Raw genomic sequence first — 19,272 nt, 5'->3', positions numbered from 1 at the left:
CACCCGGAGGAAACCCACGCAGACACGGGGAGAATGTGCAAACCCCACACAGATAGTCACCCAAGGCCAGAATTGAACCCGAGTCCCTGGTGCTGGGAGGCAGCAGTGCTAACCACCGTGCCACCGTGCCAGGTAAGAGATTAGGTCTGATGGGAGGTGTGATTAACGGGACTGTTGTTTGTCTCTTTTTCAGAGTTGCAGAAGATCACGTGAAGAGCATCATAAGGCAGACACTGCAGGCTGTCAACTTCTGTCATAAGCACAATGTAAGTGTGGAAGAAAGAATGTTCTAAAAGGGCAGCAGGGATGAGCAGCAATTTAAGTTGTGGCTGACAGAGTGTTGCGGAAGGATGTTCAATCGTAACTTTCAAAAGGAAATTGGGGAAATAAGTGGGGCTAATTGGATAGTTATTTCAAGGGGGCATGGCAGGCTAGGTAGTTTCTTTCTGCGCTTTAGGATCCTACAAAAAGGCTTGGCTGGTGTAATTTGTCAACGAACTGTTAGACAATCCACTGTACCGATGAGGCAATGATTTCATTTGATTCATTTGACTCTTTAACTATGTTCCAGCAGCTTTCGTGGTCAGTTTCTGGTGTTGGGTTCCATGCAGTTTTGCAACCTCTCCATGATGGGATTTCAACTTGACCTCTGGGATGCTACACTGGTACCATAGCCCCTTACCCTACCCCTACACTGGGACCATAGCCCCTTACCCCTACTTTACCATTAACCCAGTAATGGGTGGGACTAGCTCTGAATGAGATGAGTTGGGTTGCGCAAGTTTGGTTCTTTGTGGGAGCCCCAGGTCCACAGCACAAAATGGCCACTGGGCGTTCTGTGTCAAACAGCAATACGTTTAGACTCGTGCTTCAGGCCTTTGGGCTCGAGACTAAATTGCGCCCTGACTGGCGTTCAGTTGAGCGATATGCATAATGGTGCCGAGTCTCGGTGTGACGAGTTACTCTTTCCTTTTGCGCTGCTGCTGGCTAATTCTCAGTGCCTGTATTTATCGCCAGTGCATCCACAGAGATGTGAAACCGGAGAACATCCTCATCACCAAGCACGGAGTCATCAAGCTCTGCGATTTTGGCTTTGCGAGAATCTTGAGTGAGTTTGTTTTCCTTCTCTATCCCGAGATGCCGGAGCCGCTATCAACAGTAATAACCTTCACAAGACCCACGGCGACACCCTAATTGATGCCACCCTGGGACTCGTGGAACACGAGCTCCCCCGCTAGTGGGCAGAGGCCCATTAGCTGAGGCTAGTAAAAACCGCCTCTTAAAAGCCAGCCCGCACTGGGACCGGCGAGATCAGTCGTCCCAATTGGGCCCGTGCGACTGTGAGCTACGTTGCAACCTTTACTTTTGTTGTCGAATTAAACTTCTTTTGAATTTACCTTCTTGGGCCACCTCGTTTTTAGAGTTTTTACAGCAACAATGTTCTAAGTAACAGCATATTGGGTGGGACTTTCCAGGGATCTTGCAGTCATGCCAACGGCGAGCCCCCCGCCCACCCCCATCGCAGCTTCCCCAGCAGTGGAGGGTGCAAACTACGGGAAACCCCATTGACTGGCGGGACCAGAAGATTTCGCCTCCGGCCAATGGCAGGCTGTCTCCACTGCTGTAAAATATGCCACAGGGGGTGTGACAAATCCCGCCCATTTAGTTTTTAAGACACTTGTCAGGATGTTGTGGTCCTGAATCTGAAATTATGAAAACCTGACGGATTAAAACACTGAGCAGAAATATCTTGTATTTCAGTCAGGCCAGTAATTCTAACACCTTGCAATTATCATGATGTAAAATAGTTTTCTACAACCCTAAATTTTCCCCTAACTACCACCTACTGTTCCTGCCATGAAATTCAGATTCGCCCCTGTAACGGTGGTGAAGGAGAGTAATATAGGTTAACACTGAGTGTGTGGTAGGAGGTTGGGTTGTGCATGAACAATAATTCAGTGTTAGGAATTGGGAAGGGTCATGATGCCACACCCGTTTCCTCCCCTTAGTTGGTCGGAGCTGGGTTGAGTTTGGAGGTGTTGACCAGTGAAATAAAGGACGAACTTGTCTTTATACAGCAACTTTCACTCCCCGTGGGACTCGCGGAAAATGAGCTCCCCTGCTAGTAAAAATCACCTCCTAAAAGCCGGCCCGGACTGGGACCGATGAGATCAGTCGCCCTAATTGGGTCTGTGAGCTACGTTGTGGCCTTGTTGAATTAAACTTCTTTTGAATTCACAGCCAAAGCACTTTAAAGCTAATGAACAACCTTTTGAGGTTTAGTCACAGTTGTAATGTTGAAAATCTGGGAGTCGTTTTGTTTTTTAAGTGCATAGGTTGGGCTCAAACTCCCATTGCCAGTACTGGGGGAGTGCTGCCCTGTTGGAGGTTACCGCCTTTTAAACTGAGTCCCTGTCTGCTTCTTCAGGTGGTCAATTGACTGTAAAACATCCTGGGACACCCCAAGGTCATGAAAGTCACTATAAGTCGTTCATCTTAAAAGTAGGAGAAATATAGCAGTCGGTAAACCTGAGCTGGTGGGCTCAGCTGTCCGAGGAGCCCAGGCTACTTCGGGTAGATGCCGCTGCTAGGACCCCTACTGTTTACATTATGGAGGTGTGACTGGCTTGTTGCTGACCGTAACATGTTGACATTGTAAAGTTAATCGTTGTGTTCCAGCTGGTCCAGGGGATGACTACACCGATTATGTGGCAACTCGCTGGTACCGCGCCCCAGAGTTACTTGTCGGAGACACGCAGTACGGCGCCCCGGTGGATGTCTGGGCAATAGGCTGCGTTTTTGCTGAGCTCACCTCGGGAAACCCTCTGTGGCCTGGTCGGTCAGATGTCGACCAGCTCTATCTAATTAGGCGGACGCTGGGTAAGTTGCAGATGCTGGGACCTTTCCAGTCATGTCTGTTGCTGAGGGTATCTCCGACATTGATAGCATTTGTTGTGTCCAACGGGTCACGCTGATGAATAAATAGAGAGTATACTGCATAAGCAATTAATGCTGTGAAGGGGTGCCATAACTGGTTGGATCTTTGGGACAAGAATGTCATAATTGAGGCAGATTAGCCTAGATCGTAATTGTCTATTTGAAGTATTTTACCCCTTACCTGGGGGGGCCATTGGTCTGATTTTATACTGGACAGTCTAGTTTTCAGCTGGTCTGGCTCCTGTCTGACAGCGGACACCTCTATGTCTGGCAGTTTCTTCTCAAATGCTTCCAGGAATTACAATTATTTAACTTCGTTAGGGTGTCTGATTTCCCCCCAACATAGCTGCTGAGCTCGAGTGTGTATGATTCCCACCAAGTGTGTTGGATTCCCATCGTGACTGATGAACCCCAGCCCATTCCTGTCTGGGGCGCCAGGTTGTGACCCCCACCCTAATCTGAGCTGTGGTTCCTGACATGCCACTATACCACTCTGAGCCCCACAGAAGCTTTGCCCCCCTCCCCCCTTTACATTATAGCATTGGAGTAAAGTGTTGGCTTCTTGATCTTAAAGCGCTCACTTCCTGGGACACAACGTAGGGGCTTCCGGGGGGAGTTCAGTATTCTGGAGGTTCGTTTGTGACCACCCTACCCTACAGCCATTACCACCTCTACCACCCTACATCTTTGCAACATCTTTGGAAAACACTTAACTGGTGTCAGCAAAGGCTGCAGCCTGGTTACCCTCGCTCTCAAGACCTCAATACGTTGTTGTGTTGGGGGGGGGGGGGGGAACGACTTGTAATATCAGGACTCAGTATTGACTTTTAAGATGCTCCTGAGAGTTTATTGAGCTGGTTTAAAGGTACTAGTATGCTGCTCCATCCAGTCCTGACCATCCACAGGCTGTGAGGGTGTGTGAATATTGGGGCAGGACAGTGACATTTATCATTGTACCTTGGTCACGTTCTTCACAGGGACTCTGATGTTTTTTTTCTGCTCCTCCAGGGGATCTCATCCCTCGGCACCAAAAGGTATTCAGTACCAACCAGTTCTTCAGTGGAGTCAACATCCCTGTTCCTGACATCATGGTACGGGAAACGAACGATTGCATTTGCATAGCGCCAGTCACAGCCTCAGGATGTTCCGAAGCACTTTACAGATAATGAAATGCGGTGACAGTCTAGTCACTGTTGTACAAACTGTGGCAATCATTCTTCACATCGCAACCCCGCAAAAAGCAATGGAATGGGGCAGCAGAGTGGCGCAATGGTTGGCACTGCTGCCTACGGCGCTGAGACCCAGGTTCGAATCCCGGCCCCGCGGTCCCTGTCCGTGTGGAGTTTGCACATTCTCCCCGTGTTTGCGTGGATCTCACCCCCACAACCCAAAGATGTGCTGGTTAGGTGGATTGGCCGGGCTAAATTGCCCCTTAATTGGAAAAAAAATTGGGCATTCTAAATTTATTTTTTAAAAAGCAATGGAATGACAAGATAGTCTATTTTATTGACGTTTTTTGAGGGATAAATATTGGCCAGGACCCTAAGTTCCTGCTCAACATTGAAATAAGTACCTTGTGATGTTTCTTAGGGATTCTGTTTAACTTCATATCTGAAAAGCAATGGGGGGAATGTAATGCCCGCTCCTGTCGTGAGTTTGGTGCGGAGGTCATTTAATCAGGTGAGAGGGTGGTGGGTGGGGTCCTCTTTGCTTTCCTACCCGTGCATCAATTAGGTCCATGGCAGGAAGGCTCGAGGCCAGCATTTAATGTCCACTTAAGGCCCTTATCCCACTGCCACTGGTATACACCCAGGTTCTTGATTAATAAGGGGATCAGGGGTTTTGGGGAGAAGGCAGGAGAATGGGGATGAGAAAAATATCAGCCATGATTGACGGGCAGAGCAGATTTGATGGGCCGAATAGCCTAATTCTGCTCCTATGTCTTATGGCAGGTGCGGGACTTATTAGGTTAGGAGCTGGTAGGATACTGGGGGTGGGGTTGCCTGATCGAGGAACCTGGCATTGGGAAGGGGGAAGGCCGCTGGGAGCCATCCCCCTACACTTATTGACACCACCCATCCCCCCTCCTGCTATCACTCAGCTTTGCCTGGGTCCCTCAGCAATCCTCGGCTGGGTGCAATACCAGCAGCAGCCACCACCTCCCTGGCAGCACTGCTGAGCAACGAAGCGCTGCCGGCCTCTGACCATTTGGCAGCTCTCGGCAGGCGGGATATCTGCTCCCAGAATCCTTGATCCTGGCGAAGACCCTGCCAATGTGCCGTATTGGTACTTTATTCAGAGGACCTTCCCCAAAACGACATGGGACTCTCCACCCGGTGGCCGAGACCTCCGTCACTTTCATTAAACACCACCCAGCGTGTCTTGACAGTGCAGCACTCCCACAGTGTTACGCTGGGAATGTTAGCCTGGATTATATGCTCAAGCCTCTGAGTTGGAGGTGAAAATGTTAACCACTAAGGCACATGTTACAGCCAAGGTCACACCCATGAATTTACACTCAGTCCTGGGCGTGAATTTTTGACGTTCATATAAAATTCATGTTTGAGGTGAAAAGCACCATATTAATGTCCCAAAGTGCTTTACGACACTAAAATATGTTTTTTAAAGTGTGTCCCTGTTATAATTTTCCTCTTGTCAATGCCTTGCTTCCATTCCTCCACCAAGTTGCTTCATCCTGTCCTGGAGGAGATCCTTGAACTGGAGATCACTTCCATAGTGAAACATACAAAGTAGCAAAGATCAGTGGGAGGCTAGAGGACTGGGAAATCTTTAGGGGGCAACAGAAAGCTACTAAAAAAGCTATAAAGAAGAGTAAGATAGATTATGAGAGTAAACTTGCTCAGAATATAAAAACAGATAGTAAAAGTTTCTACAAATACATAAAACAAAAAAGAGCGGCTAAGGTAAATATTGGTCCTTTAGAGGATGAGAAGGGAGATTTAATAATGGGAGATGAGGAAATGGCTGAGGAACTGAACAGGTTTTTTGGGTCGGTCTTCACAGTGGAAGACACAAATAACATGCCAGTGACTGATGGAAATGAGGCTATGACAGGTGAGGACCTTGAGAGGATTGATATCACCAAGGAGGTAGTGATGGGCAAGCTAATGGGGCTAAAGGTAGACAAGTCTCCTGGCCCTGATGGAATGCATCCCAGAGTGCTAAAAGAGATGGCTAGGGAAATTGCAAATGCACTAGTGATAATTTACCAAAATTCACTAGACTCTGGGGTGGTCCCGGCGGATTGGAAATTAGCAAACGTGACACCACTGTTTAAAAAAGGAGGTAGGCAGAAAGTGGGTAATTATAGGCCAGTGAGCTTAACTTCGGTAGTAGGGAAGATGCTGGAATCTATCATCAAGGAAGAAATAGCGAGGCATCTGGATGGAAATTGTCCCATTGGACAGATGCAGCATGGGTTCATAAAGGGCAGGTCGTGCCTAACTAATTTAGTGGAATTTTTTGAGGACATTAACAGTGCGGTAGATAACGGGGAGCCAATGGATGTGGTATATCTGGATTTCCAGAAAGCCTTTGACAAGGTGCCACACAAAAGGTTGTTGCATAAGATAAAGATGCATGGCATTAAGGGGAAAGTAGGAGCATGGATAGAGGATTGGTTAATTAATAGAAAGCAAAGAGTGGGGATTAATGGGTGTTTCTCTGGTTGGCAATCAGTAGCTAGTGGTGTCCCTCAGGGATCAGTGTTGGGCCCACAACTGTTCACAATTTACATAGATGATTTGGAGTTGGGGACCAAGGGCAATGTGTCCAAGTTTGCAGACGACACTAAGATAAGTGGTAAAGCAAAAAGTGCAGAGGATACTGGAAGTCTGCAGAGGGATTTGGACAGGCTAAGTGAATGGGCTCGGGTCTGGCAGATGGAATACAATGTTGACAAATGTGAGGTTATCCATTTTGGTAAGAATAACGGCAAAAGGGATTATTATTTAAATGATAAAATATTAAAACATGCTGCTGTGCAGAGAGACCTGGGTGTGCTCGTGCATGAGTCGCAGAAAGTTGGTTTTCAGGTGCAACAGGTGATTAAGAAGGCAAATGGAATTTTGTCCTTCATTGCTAGAGGGATGGAGTTTAAGACTAGGGAGGTTATGCTGCAATTGTATAAGGTGTTAGTGAGGCCACACCTGGAGTATTGTGTTCAGTTTTGGTCTCCTTACTTGAGAAAGGACGTACTGGCACTGGAGGGTGTGCAGAGGAGATTCACTAGGTTAATCCCAGAGCTGAAGGGGTTGGATTACGAGGAGAGGTTGAGTAGACTGGGACTGTACTCGTTGGAATTTAGAAGGATGAGGGGGGATCTTATAGAAACATATAAAATTATGAAGGGAATCGATAGGATAGATGCGGGCAGGTTGTTTCCACTGGAGGGTGAAAGCAGAACTAGGGGGCATAGCCTCAAAATAAGGGGAAGTAGATTTAGGACTGAGTTTAGGAGGAACTTCTTCACCCAAAGGGTTGTGAATCTATGGAATTCCTTGCCCAGTGAAGCAGTAGAGGCTCCTTCATTAAATGTTTTTAAGATAAAGATAGATAGTTTTTTGAAGAATAAAGGGATTAAGGGTTATGGTGTTCGGGCCGGAAAGTGGAGCTGAGTCCACAAAAGATCAGCCATGATCTCATTGAATGGCGGAGCAGGCTCGAGGGGCCAGATGGCCTACTCCTGCTCCTAGTTCTTATGTTCTTATGTTCTTATAGGCTGGCAGCAGCCCCCCCCCCAGTGTCAGCTGAGACAGTGGATGCTGGTGGGCCAATCAACGGGGGAGAGCTTCACTGTCACATCAGCTTTTGCTTTCATCTGGGTTGCATACACCTACACAGAGTGGATGGTGGACCAGGAGCCAGAACCCTGGTTCCCATTTCTCCCCTATCATTTCCCCACCACCCTACCAACCTTCTCTCCACCAACCCAGGGATGCTGAGGCCACCTGTAATATCCCAAGTGCCTCTGCACCTGAAGTTGGTTAACTCATAGCTGGAACGACTGGTTGGTAGGCAGCCTCTTCACACATCAAGGCCAGTGAGGCAGATAAGATGGCCAGTTGTTTCTGCAGAGAAGCTTGGGGACATAATCCTAACCCTACACCTAATGCTGTGCTACCAATGCCCTAATCCTTTAGGCGAGGGAGTAGCACTGCAGTTGATTCAGGACATGAAACTATGATTGATCTATGACCTTAATGTCCTTAACCTCCCCAATGAACTCAACGACTACCGTCCGGTGGCCTTGACATCTATCATTATGAAATGCTTTGCGAGGTTGGTCATGAGTCACATCAACTCCGTACTCCCAGAATGCAATTCAAATTGTATACTGCAACTCTCATACTGCCACAACCAGTCCAGAGCAGACGCCATCTCCCTGGCCCTACATTCATTCCTGGAGCATCTTGACAACAAGGACTCCTACTTCAGACTCCTATTCATTGACTGATGCGACCATCAATTCACTGAGAGACACGTTGAGAAGTAAACCGTGGTTTTAATCAGCTTAGAACTGAGCCTGCCTGTGACCGGTACAACAACGAATGCGGCCCCGCAGGTCAGCTGCCTTTATACTTCCTGTAAGGGGTGGAGCCATGGGCGAGCCCGTACATGCCCCGACATATCCCCCTGTGGATGAAGTCATACAATGGCCCATAGGTGGAGCCCACAGGGTTAAACACATAACGTAACACGATACAGCAGTAACATGATATCACAGTGCACTGGTGAATTAACAGTAGTTCCATTCACCACATTGACTACAGCTCCGCCTTCAACACCATAATCCCGTCCAAGCTCATATCAAAACTCAAAAACCTAGGATTTGGCTCCTCCCTCTGCAACTGGATCCTCGACTTCCTGCCCCATAGACCACAATCAGCAAGAATAAACAACAACACCTCCTCCACGATAGTCCTCAATACCGGGGCCCCGCAAGGCTGCATACTTAGCCCCCTACTACACATCCTATACACACACGGCTGTGTGCAAGATTTGGCTCCAACTCCATCTACAGGTTTGCTGATTACATGACTGTAGTGGGTCGGATCTCAAACAAGGATGAGTCAGAGTACAGGAGGGAGATAGGGAACCTAGTTGCGTGCTGCAACGACTACAATCTATCCCTCAATGCCAGCAAAATTAAAGAGCTGGTCATTGACTTTAGGAAGCAAAGTACTGTACACACCCCTGTCTGCATCAATGGTGCTGAGGTGGAGATGGTTGACAGCTTCAAATTCCTACATGCAGACATCACCAACAATCTGTCCTGGTCCACCCACGTCGACGCTATGGCCAAAAAAGCCCAACAGCGCCTATACGTCCTCAGGAAACTGAGGAAATTTGGCATGTGCACATTGACTCTTACCAATTTTTACAGATGCACCATAGAAAGCATCCTATCTGGCTGCATCACAGCCTGGTATGGCAACAGCTTGGCCCAAGACCATAAGAAACTACAGAGAGTCGTGAGCACAGCCCCGTCCATCATGCAAAACCGCCTCCCATCCACTAACTCTGTCTACACCTCCCGCTGCCTTGGGAAAGTGGGTAGCGTAATCAAAGACTCCTCCCACCCGGGTTATTCTCTCTTCCAACCTCTTCCATCGGGCAGGTGATACAAGTCTGAGAACACGCACTAACAGATTCAAAAACAGCTTCTTCCCCGCCTTTACGAGATTCCTGAATGACCCTCTTATGGACTGAACTGATCTCTTCACACATTTTCTCTACAGAGTAGTACCACACTCCGTATGCTTCACCCGATGCCTGTGTCTCTGTATTTACATTGTGTATTTATGCATGTCTTATGTTTCTCATGGATGGAACAATCAGTCTGGACTGTAAGCAGGACAATACTTTTCACTGAGCCTCGGTACCCATGACAGTAAATCAAATCCAAATGAAAAGGTCAAGTGCATACAATGGTCAATGATGGATCTCACCATCTCTCAGAATGAGAGAAAGAGAGAGTAAAGAAAAGATTTAGATCTCCAGATAGCAATCCCGTCAGAGTGGAAGGAGGATAAGGCAGACCCCTAACTCTGCTGTTTGCTTGTTCCTCAGGAGCCGTTGGAGGTGAAATTTCCCCACATCTCTCCTCAGGCCCTCCACTTCATGAAGGTGAGTGAATAGTATCAACTGCCCACAAGCTGTCTCATGGTGAAAACGTCCTAAACTACAACACACACACCATGCAGAACGGGTTGTACACAACTCCAAGTTGCCCGATGTTAATTGGGACTACAGTAATACTGAAAGCATGATTAACGAACGTTCAATTTGGTGCTATTGGCTTACATTTAAGCCATATGCTGTACTGGAGACGCTAACCTTGTCTACATAGCAATATTGTCTGCTACACCTGTTACAACATCATTTCAATATATGACACACCTGAGTAATATTCTGACACAGTCCATAGCCCGAGCTAAATTCTGACGAACCCACGCCTTCACTGCAGCACAAGATATACCCCACACCCCTCACTGATACTCTGATGTACCGTTCACTGTAATGCTGACACACACCACACTACAGACGTGACTGTATTCCCCACACCTCACCGTAACTCACTCACACACACAGGTCCAGGCGGGTGTGCCTTAGTCTCAGCTGATTCAATCCTAACTCAAGACCATGTTGAAGAGACAAAAGTGACTCGGTGTGAAAGTGTGTCATCTTTGTTGCTTGTCCCAGGGCTGTCTAATGATGAACCCCATGGAGCGGCTGACCTGTGAGCAGTTGCTGCAGCACCCACACTTTGACAGCTGCAGGGAGGAGATGGACAGCAGCAGAGATGTTGAGAAGCTCAACAGGAGGCACGAGAGGATGCCACGCAGGCGTCCACCGGGGGTAAAGCACAGTGCTTCAAGCCTTTGTTGATTGTTGGGGTTAACTCACCACTGCCCGGCCATTTTGATCAACATGGAACTGTAAGCCACAAGTAGGTGATGTGCAGGGGGTTAAAACCTGATCAGATTTAAAAAATTTAGAGTACCCAATTATCTTTTTCCAATTAAGGGGCAATTTAGCGTGGCCAATCCACCTACACTGCACATCTTTTTGGGTTGTGGGGGTGAGACCCACACAGACACAGGGAGAATGTGCAAACTCCACACGGGCAGTGACCCGGGGCGGGGATCAAACCCAGGACCTCAGCACCGTGAGGCAGTAGTGCTAACCACTGCACCACCACACCGCCAGGTTGTGAAGGTGTTATATTGGAAAAACTTTTCTGAATAAAAATATATTTTCCTCAAACGCGCATTCAAGAGTTCTCTCACACACACGCGCGCGCCCACAAACCCACCCGCACACAAGTACATAAGTTCCAAAGTGGGAGGGGTAAATAGTTTCAAGCCCCCAAAAAATCAATTGTATGCAGATCGTGCAAATTGATAGTTTGGATGGTTCCGTACTGAGCTCAATGGTCTCTCTGGATAAGGGATAACCAGTGGATGTGGTGCATTTGGACTTGCAGAAGGCTTTTGATGAGGTCCCTCATAAGGGGCTGTGGGCAAAATTAAAGCATATGGCATAGGGGTTAATGTATTGGCATGGATCGAGAATTGATTGACGGGCAAGAAACAGAGAGCGGGAATAAATAGATGTTTTTCTGAGTGACAGGCAGTGACGAGTGGGGTGCCACAGGGATCAGTGCCTGGACCCCAGCTGTTCACACTGTATTTTTTAATCTTTATTATTATTGTCACAAGTAGGCTTACATTAACACCGCAATGACATTACTGAGAAAATCCCCTAGTCGCCACACTCCGGCGCCTGTTCGGGTACACCTGGGAGAATTCAATGTCCAATTCACCTAACAAGCACGTCTTTTCGGGACTTGTGGGAGGAAACCGGAGCACCTGGGTGAAACCGATACAAATTCCCTGGATGCGGGAACCAAATGTGACATTTCCAAGTTTGCTTATGACACAAACTGGGCGGAATTGTGAGCTGTGGGGAGGGTGCGAAGAGGCTTCAAGGTGATTTAGACAAGTTCAGTGGCTAAACGTGAAGTTACGTTTTGTTGTGAAAAACGGAAAGGAAGAGTTTTATTTCAGTGGTGATATATTGGGAAGTGTGGGATCAGGATGTCCTTGTACACCAGTCAATGAAAGTGGAGAGGCAGGTGCAGCAAGCCATTAGGAAGACTTTAGAATGGTATGTTGGCTTTCATTGCAACAGGATCTGAGTTCAGAAGTAGGGGTATCTTACTGCAGCTACACAGGGCCTTGATGAGAACGCACCTGGAGTATTGTGTGCAGTTTCGTTCTCCCTACTTAAAAAAGGATATACTTGCCATTGAGGGACTGCACGGAGGTTCAGTTAGGCTGATATCGGACTTGTTGGGACTGGCCTGGCCTGGCCTATGAGGACACATTGGTTTAACTGGCTTGTATTCACTAGTGTTTAAAAGGATGAGAGACATGATTCAAACGTATAAAATTCAATCAGGGTTGGACAGTCTACATGCAGGAAGGATGTTTTCCTTGGTTGTGGAATCTAGAATCAGGGAGCAGAGTCTCTGGATACAGGGTATACCATTTAGGACTGAGATGAGGAAATATTTTTTCAGTCAAAGGGTGATAAACCTGTGGAATTCTCTACCACAAGGCTGTGGAGGCCAAGTGACAATGTATTCAAGAAAGAGGTAGATATCATTTTAGATTTTAATGGTATCAAGGGGTACGGGGTGAAAGTGGGAAGATGGCATTGAGATAGAAGATCAGCAAGGAGATACAAAACTTCCCCGTGGAGCGGACTCCACATTGCTGGAAGAAGTGCTGATGACAGGAGGACTGGAGAAGGGGGTTGTGTCGACGATTTACGGGGCTATTTTGGAAGAGAAGGCACCGCTGGAAGGGATCAACGCAAAGTGGGAGGAAGAGTTGGGTGGGTATGGAGGAGGGGTTCGGGTGTGAGGTGCTCCAGAGGGTGAACGCCTCCACCTCATGTGCGAGGTTGGGGCTGATCCAGCTGAAGGTGGTGTATGGAACACACCTCACAAGGGCGAGGATGAGCCGGCTATTTGAGGAGGGTAGAAGATGTGTGTGAGCGTTGCGGGGGGCGCCCCGCAAATCACATTCATATGTTTTAGAATTTTTTTAGAATTTACAGTGCAGAAGGAGGCCATTCGGCCCATCGAGTCTACACCGGCCCCCGGAAAAGTACCCTACCCAAGGTCAACACCTCCACCCTATCCCCATAACCCAGTAACCCCACCTAACACTAATTGTGTTCAGCCTCTGATCTCCGGGTAAGCATTCTCCAAGGCGGCCTTCAGGACGCGCGACGACGCAGAATCGCCGAGCAGAAGCTTATAGCCAAGTTCCGCACACATGAGTGCGGCCTCAACCGGGACCTGGGAGTCATGTCGCATTACATTCATACCCCACCATCTGGCCTACGAAATCCTACCAACTGTCCTGGCTTGACACAATTCACACCTCTTTAACCTGGGGTTACCCCAACTCTGGATCTGTAAAGATTTAATCACCTGCTAATGTTCGCATTCCAAGCATTGTCTGGCATCCTTGAATCTGTCTATATATGTTTCTGGAACATACCTCTTCATTCACCTGAGGAAGGAGCAGCGCTCCGAAAGCTAGTGACATCGAAACAAACCTGTTGGACTTTAACCTGGTGTTGTAATACTTTATTTCTTTGATCCAACTTCATGCACAAATCTCCACCAATAGTGCCACCTGTAACCCCGTTATATATCAGTGACGTCTGTTGGATAATTGACATCAAATTAGTATTTAATTGAAAGGTCTGTTAACCCATTCCTAACAGGCTATACCGAAGTATCTGCTTGTGTGTGTCTTGGGTAAAGACATTTCCCAGTCAGGTGATTTAGTCGCAACATTCCTGGCCTGTGCTGAGTTAGTCTTATCTCAGCTGGAACGATAGATGGAAAATATTTTGTGTTGCTTTTGGGATCAGGAATGGGTTGATGTTGCTGCTCTTCATTACCATCCAGTGGCCCCTGTTGAAAAATGCATCGTATGTGTGAGGAAACGGGACTGCTATGAGTCTTGAGACCAAATAGCCTGCACATTGAGAAAAGGCTGGGTGTGTGAAATGAAAATGAAATGAAAATCGCTTATTGTCACAAGTAGGCTTCAAATGAAGTTACTGTGAAAAACCCCTAGTCGCCACATTCCGGCGCCTGTTTGGGGAGGCTGGTATGGGAATTGAACCATGCTGCTGGCCTGCCTTGGTTGGCTTTCAAAGCCAGCGATTTAGCCCTGTGCTAAACCAGTGATTGTACCTTTTCATTTGTTTTCTCTTCTGTTGCCCCCAGCTCCAGTACCTGCCTCAACTAACCAACAGCAACATTTCGCCAGCGCCCGAGACCAAGAAGTATCACCGGCACAAGTACGATCATCATTTGCCCAACATCTGACTATATGGCAGCATAAGCCAGCGAGCCCAGCCAAACACCCACCTGCACCTCCAAAACTTCCACTCCAAGTGGAACACCTGACAACCACTTACAAACCCACTGTGCATTTAGAAGGACCTGGTGATTCAGTTGAGGGCATTTAAGGAGTGGGGGGGGAGATTGGGTGCTGGAGAGGGACTTGTGTACTGGTAAGATATTGCGCCCTTAATTTGCCATCATTTTTCTGTCCAACCCCCCCCCCCCCACACACAAATGACTGTCACATCCATTGAGTCACATGACAGACCTGTGCCGCTATTGCAATGAATGGTTGGGGGAGCCTGCCTGGCGAATAGTAATTCTCCCAATGGCCAGGTCCCTTTGATATTTGAAGATACCCGAGACATACAGCCAAAGTGGTGACCTACTCACAAGACATTTGTTCCTTTCTTTTGGTTTGCAAATTCTTTTCAGAGGCCAGCAAATCCACTAAGTGGCAGTTTTCCTAGTCGATTGAGAGTAGACTTGTTTTTAAATAGAAGACAATGAAGTTGACGCTTCAGAAACGTATTGCACAGAGCCACCTACGGGCCAGAACGTGCACCTGCAGAGACTGTTGACATAGCAAAATGGAATAGGAACTATTGACTTGCCAATTTGCACTGGGAAACGAGTGCTGAAAGGTTTGGCAAAAAAAAATAATTTCAGGAGGAAAGTGCCTTACACCCTCTGTATGATTTTTCAGAGAACCCAAACAAACTGATTCTGTTTCCCAAATAGTCATGTTCTGGGATCTGTTATGCACGTGCCTGTGTGTGCATGTCATAGGAAATGTGACTCTTCCCTTAATCCTGAACATCTAACCAAATACCCCAGGCTCACGGGATAAAAGCAAATTACTGCGAATGCTGGAATCTGAAACGAAAGAGAAAATGCTGGAAAATCTCAGCAGGTCTGGCAGCATCTGTAGGGAGAGAAAAGAGCTAGCTAGGGCGGGATTCTCTGACCCCCCGGGTCGGAGAATCGGCGGGAGATGGCATGAATCCCGCCCCCGCCGGTTGCCGAATTCTCCGGCACCGGATATTCGCCGGGGGCGGGAATCGCACCGCGCCGGTATCCCCCCCCCCCCCCGGCGATTCTCCGGCCCGCGTTCCCGCTGCTGTCATGCCTGTCCCGCCGGCGAGAATCAAACCACTTTTCTTACCAGCGGGACTAGGCGGCGCAGGCGGGCTCCGGGGTCCTGGGGGATCTGGCCCCGGGGGGGTGCCCCCACGGTGGCCTGGCCCGCGATTGGGGCCCACCGATCGGCGGGCGGGCCTGTGCCGTGGGGGCACTCTTCCCTCCGCCTCGGCCACAGCCTCCGTGATGGCCGACGCGCAAGAGACACCCCACCCTGCGCATGCGCGGGGATGACGTCAGCGGCCGCTGACGCTCCCGCGCATGCGCGGAATCCGCCGTCCGGCGAAGTCCTTTCGGCCCCGGCTGGCGTGTCGCCAAAGGCCTTCCATGCCAGCCGGTGGAGCGGAAACCACTCTGGCACGGGCCTAGCCCCATGGTGAGTGCTTGGCCCCTAAAGGTGCGGAGAAATCCGCAACTTTGGGGCGGCCCGACGCCGGGCTGGTTCACGCCAGTATATCCCGCTGGGACCCCCCGCCCGTCGGGCAGCGGAGAATCCCGGCTCTAACGTTTCAAGTCCGATGACTCTTTGTCAAAGCTTTGAATTCAGGATTTTCTCTTTCGCCCCAGGCTCACTCTCTCCTGGGTCTGGATAGATGACAGACGTGGCTTCAACCCCACCTCATTCAGATTTTGAACTGAAACTCATGACTCCAGCTGGAATTTAAAATTGGAATAAGTCTCTGGTTGCACGATTGTTTTCCAAAAGTGACAGCTGTAATGTTTTCAAATGTGCAGCATTTCTGAATTCAACATTTTTCATCAGCACCATTTTTGACAAACACTAAATGTTGTGTCTATTTCAGCAGTGGGAGGGGTTACTGAAGTGAGACCCTGTCTCAGTGGGCTCCATAGGTGGCTAGGAATCAATTAAGAATCCATTGCAGTGGAGTGTGGCACTGGCAAAGCCAATAGATACTACAGGCGCGATTTAACGGAAATGAAACAGAATCCTGTGTCCAGCGCATTTGGCCGGGTGTCCCACAGCGCTGACAGCGCCGAGAATGACCCTGCTATTAGACGAGACTCTACTTCATTCCTGTGCCTCGGCGAGATGCGCCCCCCCCAATGCCGCACTTAGTCCCGTTTCCTGCACTAACAAGCTCCGCAGCCTCCCGAACCCCCTCCCCCAACTCACCAATAAGGGAGTCATCAAGCCCCCTGCACCCTACCTCATAAGGGCAGGGCACCCCCGGGCCCAATCCTCGGCACAGGCATGATGCCACCTGGGCACTGCCTGAGTGTCTGGGTGGCTCTGGCAGGGTACCAGAGCCCAACTACCTTGGGGCTCCCGATCGCCTGAGAGATCCACTCCCCCACCAAGTGCCGGTTCGCCTGGTCCATGTTTGTGGAAACCAGTGCTAAACGGTGCCTGCTTGGGGTCTCCGAGGCGAGGCTGTTAGGTCCCGGGTACTGGGTAGATCCAGCGTAGATATATTCAAGTAACTCTAACTGCTCATTTGAATATTCAAATCTGGGTGCCGACCTCAAAGGATGGGATCCAGATCACGACACCTCGCATGGCGGGGCTGGTAAATCTTTCCACATGGGGGTGGAGCCAATGGGATACCTATTCTAGCATTGGCTTTCCAACACGGTGCTCGAAAGAATGAAGGATCTTCCAACGCGCTGCTCAAAAGATTATTTATATGGATACAGAGTGCAGCTTCACCGGCAACTGGCACAATTTCCCAGGGTTGCGGCCTGGCAATAAAACAATAGCACAAAGAAGTAGCTCGAACTACACAGTCACAAAACTGGGTGACTTTGGGTAGGCTCTCGGCTGTCTATCGTGCAAGAATTTAACCCCCCCACCAACACCCAGCAGTTGAGTGACTCCTGGGCCATCGTGCCAACAAGTTCAAGGTACACTACGTAAGATAAATAAACTCTTCTGTCAATGTCATTAGGTTCCAGCTGGATCTTGAGTTGGGCTGGAGTTGAGTTATATCGCAGCTCCTAATTTGTTTAATACAACATACTCTGCAAAAGAAACAGTCGTTAATAGTCTGGATTGGCCTCCTGCCTCGCGGACAGTCCCACCCTTCATTCCTGTTGGTATGCTTTGCAAGTGAGAAGATGGGGGTCCTACTTCCCACTCACTACAACCATTTGGCTTTACTTCCTAGCCACAAGTACATGGTTATTGGGAGTCTTGCTGTGCATAAATTGGCTGCCACGTTTCCTACAACAGTGACTACACTTTTTAAATGTAACGGTGAATCTCCTGGACACTGCCGTGAGCAGCTTAGAGGAAAGTCATTTTACAAAGAGGGTGCTTTACGATTTACTTTGGACTCTTTGATTGATTGGAGATGGGGAAATTGCTGGTTGACTGGTGGGTGATTATGGATGGGACGTCATGCGATGATACCTCCGGGAAGACATCCTTGGTCGGGAGCCCTAACTCTTGTTGGATAGTCCCCAAGACTCATCATCCAGCATATAGCAGTTTCTTTGACTTGAGAGAAAAAAGCCCACATAAACACCAGCAACCATCTCTTGCGCAAGAGACGGTGGGAAAGCTTGAGAATTTTGAGTGTGTAGAGAGTAGGTCTTTAGGTCAGTCCCTAAGCTGGGCGGGGGGTGGGGGGAACAAGCGTGCCATATTGATTTAGGGTCAAGGGTCTCCAGTCTGAGGCAAACAGACTTGTGTAATGGATTTTTGGGAGACCTGTACAATTAGACCTACTCCCCAAAGCCTTGCTCATTTTTTTCTTTATCCATTTCCCCTTTGTCATGCCTTTTGAAATTTGTATCTGTGTAAGATCGGCTGTACTGACCAACAATCCAAGTAGCTGATAAATGGGATGATGCAGGAGGGCTGGAGTGAGGATGGAACCCAGAGCCTTCTGAGAAGTGCATTACCCTGAGCAATGGCAGACATATTTTCAGTGGTGGAAGTCGAGGGCTGGGGGATTCTAACGAGTCATGGCTGGCCTGGCAATGTACATTGGAACGGTGAAGGAGCACGAAGCAGAGCCTCTGCTTTCTTTGACTCGTGTCTCCTCTCCACCGACAGCGTGATAACATTTGTGGGCTGCTTGGATGAATTGTATGCATTGACCAAACGAGTTACAGAGGACTGGTGGCTTTGTGGAACTGGGTTCAGCCTACTGTACCAGCACATCAATTGAAGGCTGGTCCAGAGACCTGGCTTGTCACATCGCTCATGTTTTGTCTCCTAAATCAGCCAGATGCTCTCCCAGTTCATCCTCCCTCCTCCTCCTCCTCTTGGAGCCAATTTGTGTTAAGTTTATATACACCAAGGGCCCAAACCAGGTAGACGCGGGATGCTTTTGTATAATAAACCTGTTTCTTTTAACTAAGCTGAACAATTGTTTGTTTTTTGTGACTCTCGGCTAGACAATGGGGATCATTCAGCTTTCGTAAGACATCCTGAATCGTTCATTTCCCCGCTCGCATTTAGCGCTAGGAATGATTAACCCTTCCTACCAAATAAAAAGGGGACTGTAGAAGCGTCACCACAGCAAGAATTAAAAGCAGATTGAACAGCCTCTATGTTTCAGCGGTCCCATTCCATTGGCCACTAAGGCTGCAGTAATGCCATGCTGCCTTTTGGTGACGTTGCTGAGCGGCAAAGCCATTGTCAGCTTACCAATGACACCGTGAGGCTGTTGGATGTTACTGCAGCTGCTTCCTCCCAACAGATGATGGAGGATGTGCAAATATTAGGCAAAAATACCAAATACTGTTGCTGGAAATGTGAAACGAAAACC

At 48.5% G+C, this 19,272-nt stretch overlaps 1 protein-coding gene across 2 annotated transcripts in view; it reads left to right on the top strand.

Annotated features, from left to right (window-relative positions):
- The window catches only part of LOC140402403 (cyclin-dependent kinase-like 1), a 76,112-nt gene extending 57,251 nt beyond the window's left edge, over nucleotides 1-18,861 (top strand). Inside the window, exons 3-9 of one of the 2 annotated variants that reach the window (XR_011938134.1) lie at nucleotides 194-266; nucleotides 1,018-1,108; nucleotides 2,680-2,880; nucleotides 3,946-4,028; nucleotides 10,030-10,086; nucleotides 10,663-10,909; nucleotides 14,276-18,861. Coding sequence is in view for 1 of the 2 variants with exons in the window: in XM_072490158.1 (XP_072346259.1) it covers nucleotides 194-266; nucleotides 1,018-1,108; nucleotides 2,680-2,880; nucleotides 3,946-4,028; nucleotides 10,030-10,086; nucleotides 10,663-10,818; nucleotides 14,276-14,377 (763 nt within the window). In the remaining variant the exon portion in view is untranslated. The remainder of the gene's footprint in view (nucleotides 1-193; nucleotides 267-1,017; nucleotides 1,109-2,679; nucleotides 2,881-3,945; nucleotides 4,029-10,029; nucleotides 10,087-10,662; nucleotides 10,910-14,275) is intronic. The other variant, XM_072490158.1, reaches the window with a different exon arrangement.
- The last annotated feature ends 411 nt before the right edge of the window (nucleotides 18,862-19,272 follow it).

The sequence above is a fragment of the Scyliorhinus torazame genome, chromosome 25 (assembly GCF_047496885.1).
Source record: "Scyliorhinus torazame isolate Kashiwa2021f chromosome 25, sScyTor2.1, whole genome shotgun sequence".
NCBI classification, from domain to species: Eukaryota; Metazoa; Chordata; class Chondrichthyes; order Carcharhiniformes; family Scyliorhinidae; genus Scyliorhinus; species Scyliorhinus torazame.
The sequence above is the reverse complement of the archived record's forward strand: the minus strand, read 5'-3'. Positions and strand labels throughout refer to the sequence as shown.